This window comes from Sabethes cyaneus, chromosome 2, assembly GCF_943734655.1.
Source record: "Sabethes cyaneus chromosome 2, idSabCyanKW18_F2, whole genome shotgun sequence".
NCBI classification, from domain to species: Eukaryota; Metazoa; Arthropoda; class Insecta; order Diptera; family Culicidae; genus Sabethes; species Sabethes cyaneus.
Window position 1 is genome coordinate 17,753,823 of NC_071354.1, and position 7,034 is coordinate 17,760,856.

The following is a 7,034-nucleotide window of genomic DNA, read 5'->3' on the forward strand; positions in this document are numbered from 1 at the left end:
GGAAAGAATTGATGCTGATTATTATATTCCGGGAATCGAAAAGAAGATACAACAGTGCATCGCTGCTTGCGTTCCGTGTATTGTCGGCGAGAAAAAGAGAGGCAAACCGGAGGGAGAACTTCAGCCTATTCCGAAAGGCGATATACCGATGGATACTTTGCACATTGACCATCTCGGTCCAATGCCGTCTACCAGGAAGTCGTATAATTACGTTTTGACAGTAGTTGATGGTTTTACAAAGTTCGTTTGATTGTTTGCGACAAAGTCCACGTCTGCCGATGAAGTGATCAAGAAGCTACGGATCATAACCGATATTTTTGGGAATCCACGACGAATCATTTGTGACAAAGGTGCTGCGTTTACGTCAAACCAGTTCAATAAGTTTTGCGAAGAAGAAGGCGTAGAATTGCACACGATCGTTACGGGTGTACCCAGAGGAAACGGACAAGTCGAAAGGGTCCATCGTATCATTATCCCGATGCTGACTAAACTTTCCGTGGAGAAACCCGAAGAATGGTTTAAACATGTTGTTGCTGTTCAAAAATGTCTTAACAATAGCTGGCAACGAGCGATACAGACGACACCGTTCCAGTTACTGCTTGGTGTAAAAATGCGTACGAAACAGGACGAGATTCTTCACGAACTACTTTCCGAGGAAACTCGAGAGCTATTCGAAAGAGAAAGATGGGAATTACGGCAGATGGCACATGAGAGTATTCAAAGAATGCAGCAAGAGAACCAGAAAAATTACAATTCGCATCGAAGACCGTCGAAAGCGTACCGTGTAGGAGATGTCGTCGCAATTCCGAAAACGCAGTTTGGAGTAGGACAGAAAGTGAAACATCGTTATTTGGGTCCGTACGAGATTGTCAACGTTTTGCCGAATGACCGATATGAAGTTCGGAAGCTGGACGATGAAGTGGATGGCCCAAAGAAGACATCAACAGCCGGAGACCTTCTGAAGCCATGGTCACTTCCGGGTCGTAAGTGAAGCCAGGAAAGGCCGTGTGGGACGAGAGGGTTATCCCTCGGATCTTGTGAAAAGAGAAAAACTTTTGACCGTGTACTTGTTACTCATTCTTGTTCAACCGATCCTTGACGCGCGCACGCGTATTTCATATCTCTTGTTATTAATTAAAATAAACCGATTTAATAGTATTTTCGCGTTATTTCTCATACTCCTACCCTATCCGTTTTACACTTATATTAAAGAACCGGCCCTTGATTTTCAACCTGCACAATCGAGGATTAATTGGCCACCGTGAATCGTGGTGACTCGTGCCGTAACGTCTCCACTCCGCTCGGTCTTCTGCTGCTTGTCGCCAATCTTCGAATTTCTCGATACTCGCTCGCAAATCAGCTTCGATTTGGTTGTGCTATCTAGCACTACACTCCTGGTGCCGGTGGGGTCCTTGAAGAGAACAGCATTCGACGGCGAACTCGGTGTCGTTGATCAGCGTAATACCGCGGTTCCTTGCCAACTTGCCATGTTTATAGAGTACAGCGGACCTCTGCTACCTTTTTCTAGTATATCGGTATTGAGATACTCATCGAAGAACCGCTAATGTAGATGTGTACTATGTAGAACAGCAGGTCTGAGAGACCATCACCTTGACGAAACCCTCTGGATGTTTCGAATGAACTTGACAATCCACCCGAAATCCGACCACAATCCGAAGCACTATGTACCATCCATCGTCGATTGAGTCAGTTTGATCAGCTTTCTAGGGAAGCCGTTGTCGTTCATGATTCTAGAAACGGCCCCTCTGGAGGATCTTTCGCAGTGTAAATATTTGATCCGTTGTTGACAGTTCTTCAACGATACCAGCTTGATAAATTCCCAAAAATCTTTTTGCAATTGGCGATAGTCGGCGGAAAATTATTTGGGACAGCACTTCGTTGGCAGCACTGAGAACTGTGATCGCAAGATAGTTCTCAGTGTTCAACTTGTCGCCTTGTTCTTGTAGATCGGGTAGATAACCCCATCCTTCCACTACTTCGCCGTTCTGTATCCCAAATTCTAACAATTAGCCGATGCAGACAAGTAGCCAGCTTTTCTGGTCCCACTTTTATAAGCTCTTTCCCAGCCGATTTATTGTTCTTTAGATGCATGATAGCCAGCTTAACTTCGCGTATCGTTGAACTGGCACCGCTTCTCCGTTTGTCGCACCACATCAACTGCTTTTCTCGCCGCCATGGTTATCCACCTGGGCGCCACTTAGATGTTCATCGAACTGCTGCTTCCACCTTTTGGCCAACTTACGATCGTCCATCATAATACTGCCATTCTTATCCCGACACATTTTGGCTCGTAACTTTGGATCAAACGTTGTTGTGGGCCGCTCCTAACCTGGGGCACCGGCGCTCAATAGGATGTTTCACCTTGCAGAGGAATCATTTATCCCTGACGTGAAATCAAATGCTCATAGCTGGTGGTGGTAGTGGTTATTTCTTGTGCCAGCACTTAGCATTCGCATGAGGGTCCGCTACCCTGGTAGCATACGACCTTGGCTATCATCGATGTTGGTTACACGATCTCCACTAAGGTTGCTCGTTTTCCGGCTGATACCACAAAAAGGTAGAAATATTAAGAACCACTGTGAGATCTATTATATGTCGACAGGTAAGCATTATCCAACCGTTCACCTACCAATATCTAACTGGAAACTGGATTTTTTCGCTGCACCAGATTAGCCAGCTGATAGCGAAAATGCATTATCCGGAGACTGGTCACAATCTTCCAGGTGATTTTCGGACGAGATGGGCTACCCTCTTTACGTGAAAACATCTGTAACTTCTCGACAATCAACTCTATTTAAATCTGTTTGTTGCACAATTTGTTTCTTCAATAGCACTGGATTCACCCGAAATAAAAACAACATCTGTACATCATCTTGCTTCGACAATCCTTCATCCCGCAAAAAGCTTTCTGATAAAATTCAACTGGCTGGCAACTGGTTCATTGTTTCGGAAGCATTCTGCTGAGTGATTGGTAAAATTTTTGCAAGCGGAATTTTAATGCTGTCAAATTAAGTTCAGTTAAAGTATTACAGCATTGAATAAAAGTGATAATCGCAATGTCATTCAAGAGGTCAATAAACTTTGAAATCATATACACTATGTTTGGAGCAAAACACTTCGTATTTTGGCGCTCCATTCAAAGAAAATGTCTAGCGGTTATGAATCAAAATGCATTCAGCTCGCTTGCGCGTGCTGAAGCTACAAAAATCACCACGAAGCTTGACCTACTTGCCGGTACGTCTGGAATATCACATATATAAAAATGCTTAATCATGATCGGCACTAAAAGCACTACCGGCAATCACCTAGTTCTGCGGCAAGCGGAAGTACTTTCCTGCTAATGAATCGCATCCCACCACCCACCCCCGGTGAATACCGGCACATGTAATCACCGCGATAATGCTTCCGTCACACGATAAATCGTATCGGTAAACATGCTTACCCACCAAGTTCAAGTACATTGCAGGATTAACGCTAATGCGCCGCCATCGATAGCTAAGCTATCGCACGAAATCGCCAGACAGCTCTGTAAGCCGTGCGGGTAAACCACCGTCCAAAACGGCGATCGGCGCGCGCTGCAATCGCTCATAAAGCTCGGAAAAAGAGCGCCACGATGAGAGACCACCTGTCTCAGACAGGAGCACTGCGTGGGACTCTCACTGATATATACAGCATAGTTGAGCCGTAGAAACTGGTATTAACAATCGAACCGCTAAGTAAGTCGGACGTGAGCAGGGAATCACCGCAGTTGGTGAAAACGCGCAAAAATGGTCGTGCCCATTCCGGAAACGAAGGACGTGTTTGGCAACAAAAAAAGGATACGAATCGAGAACAACCAAAATAATTTACAAATCATCGGCAATCAAAACCGGATATTGGTAAAAGCTAACGATGGCACCCTGAATGTGATAGGCAATTTGAACAACGTGAAGATTATGAGTAACCGTGGGAAAATTAACTACATCGGAAATGAAGGATCGATTTACCTGAGTGATCAGAGCAAATCGATGAAGGTGAACTACACGGGAAACAACGCCAGAATCAGGATCTGCGACCACGAGCAGTTATCGGATCGATTTCGATAGAAGCGGATAAAGTTACGTGTATTCGAGACCGTACTAGGAAAGACTGCAGTGCAGTTGGACAGTGCGGCGAAACAATAGTTCAAGTGAAGAGTAATAGCATCAATTACATGACTTAGAAGAATGACTTAGTAAATTATTTATTTATCGTGGTGAAAAAAGTACACCTACATATGAATCATTGCCAGACTATCAAGAAGCCTAGTTAGTGTAAATTGTATTCCTCTAGCGCCTAGATGAGGCACACGCAAAAGACTGATATTTATCTAGGGTATTTGTTTCCAAAAGGAAACATGTTACAAACAAATAAAGGAAAGTATTATAGTTAGTGTGAATGTACACGAAGATAGTCACATTTAATGATTTCTCGTTCCGAAGGCCGTCTGCTATTGAACAATCGATTTTTTTCTATCACTATTTAGGTATGTCTGACAGAGCGTTGGCTTCATCAATCTTATCTTGTGATGTCTTTGTCTGTTCGGTATGGTTGTCAAGCCCTGTTTTGGATACGAAACAGATGGATTTCTGGGGGCGTAGCTACAATCTTGAATTGTTATCTAAGAGTTCTGGAAGGTGGACCGTTTTGTTCACATGTGCTAGTAATAAGGAAGATAAGCAACCAAACTTCGTCTAGACATCCAAATGTTTGATAATATGAATGAACTTCTTACGATACTTTAACATGACTCTGCCATGAGATCGTGGAATTCAGGATAGTTCACAGTTCCAACTGTTATTTCATTTCCCCTCACTTTAACCGCCGCAAAGTAGACGTTGTTCTTTTCTATGATTACACATGATTACACTGCATAAGTTGGAAAAACAAATCATAATAATTTTATTGATTTTCACAAGAATTGGAATAAATCCTTTTCAATATTTATTTAGCTAACTTTCTTTGGTCACTACGCGTGCCACCCAGCGATGATCGCGTTTGCTTTTGTTATTCGAAACGAAAGCCTGGTGCGCAGCATATGTACAACACAAATCGGGGAATCACCGCCGTGCGGATAATCAGAGGTTGAATTTTTTCTTCATTTCCGCTTTGGGTCGCTTCGGCATGGCTGTATAAAAAATAGCATTGATCATGCGTCACAAGTTCATGGTACTCTGCGCCCCGTCTTTGGTTATTGAAGTTCGTGTAGAATATCGGACTTTGGCCGCAGCCATAAATAACTAATTTGATAGTCCTAATGGTTAAAGGTGTCTGATTTATTAGTTACTAGCTGACTCTGCAAACTTCGTATTGCCACAAATTATACTGTGCTGTGCACAAATTGTAAATTTCGAATGAGCTTTGTTAGAATTTGGTGTTTTGAATGTTTATGAGGAATTCAACTTTGGTGCAGTCAGTTGATTACCAGATTTTCACAAAGCGCTTAATTGTTTTTAGCTCTTTGCTGAAATCGTCGAACACATTGCCGATAGAAACATGTCTGTGAAAACGTTAATTTTTCAATTTCCAGTAGGTACCTACCATTCAGTTGTGCAAGTTTTCAAAAAAAAAAATCGATGACATAAGACAACATCTAACTTCGTCTGTTGCAGTTGATCATCTAATCTAATGTGTATAATATGTTAAAAACTATTTGAGAACACAATCATTTTATTTTTATTTTTTAATTTTTATGTACCATCTCCGACTAGGTCGTACAGATTACTAACTTATTGCTAATTTAAATCTCTTATTCTAACACTGAACATATTTCTAGACATCGTAAAATCAAACACATTACAAACATCATTAAAAGACCGTAAACAAAAACTAAAACAATTATTATAGCCGTAGTTAGTTCTGTGAAACGGAATTACAAATAATGGCGGATTACGAAGCCGCCGAGGAGGTACATTCCATCGCATCTGACCCAGGAGCTCGAAGCATTCAACGTTTCCTGTTATTAGATAAAAGACAAACAGCCGCTGCTGTTTGACTCGTCTGGCTGAGAGTATCTCCAGGTTAATCAACTGACAACGTTCTGAATAACTTGGAAGATTAACTGTGTCATTCCAAGGCAGCTGACGCAAGGCGAATCGCAAAAATTTCTTCTGGATACGCTCAATCGCAAAGGATTGTGTTATTTCAGAAGGCACCCAAACAGGGAATGCATACTCCAAAATACTTCGGATAAACGAGCAAAACATTGTCTTGCGGCAATAAACGTCCGTGAATCCAGAAGCATGTCGCCGCACAAAACCAAGCAATATGTTAGTTTTGGCAGTAATTAGGCTTATGTGCTCGTTAAACCTCAGCTTCGAGTCGATTGTAACTCCTAGATCGCGGATAAAGTTGACACGTTCCAGATAATCCGATCCCATTTTATATACCGTCATCCGGGGCGAGATTGTGCCAAAAAAGCATATGTTTTTGTTCTTTAGCTCAGTATACACACAATTTAGGAACTAAGTTGATTTCAAACCTGTCAATATGTACTAAATTGTTCAATTAACAACTACCGTAGAGATGGTTTAGTTACAATGAAACCTAATTTTACTGGAAGTGCATGAAGTTTGGCACAATCTCACCCCTTCTAGGGGGTGACATTGTGCCAAAAACTTAAAGTTAAGCTAAAAACCTAAACAGTGAACGTTAGCATGTTTATAAACAATACACATAAATATCAGTATAAAGTAGTTCATATGGGGCCGTCCATGAACTGAGTGGACTATCAGGGGCAGGGGGTCGACCAAAAACAACGCATCATACAAAAAGTATGAACGAAAATAACCCGGGGAGGTCTGAAATAATTAAAAATGATTTCGTAGTCAATGGACAGCCTTTATATAGCCAGTAGCGTTTCTAGGGTTAACAAGGGGGAGATATATGAAGGGGTGTATCCTAAGGGGGCATACCTATTTGATCATTTAACAAAAGTAACCATTACTTCGTTCGAGAACCGGCGGCCGCAGAACATGTAGCCCATCCCACCCCCC

General features: G+C 42.1%; 1 protein-coding gene across 1 annotated transcript; it reads left to right on the top strand.

Annotated features, from left to right (window-relative positions):
• The first annotated feature begins 3,788 nt into the window (after nucleotides 1-3,788).
• Nucleotides 3,789-4,369, top strand: LOC128737995 (eukaryotic translation initiation factor 2-alpha kinase PK4). Its single transcript, XM_053832787.1, has one exon. It carries the CDS (start codon nucleotides 3,789-3,791, stop codon nucleotides 4,104-4,106), a length of 318 nt encoding a protein of 105 aa, XP_053688762.1. The 3' UTR covers nucleotides 4,107-4,369.
• The last annotated feature ends 2,665 nt before the right edge of the window (nucleotides 4,370-7,034 follow it).

Coding starts and splice junctions, on each gene's coding strand:
- LOC128737995 (XM_053832787.1), top strand. CDS start 3,789: ATGGTCGTGCCCATTCCGGAAACGAAGGACGTGTTTGGCAACAAAAAA.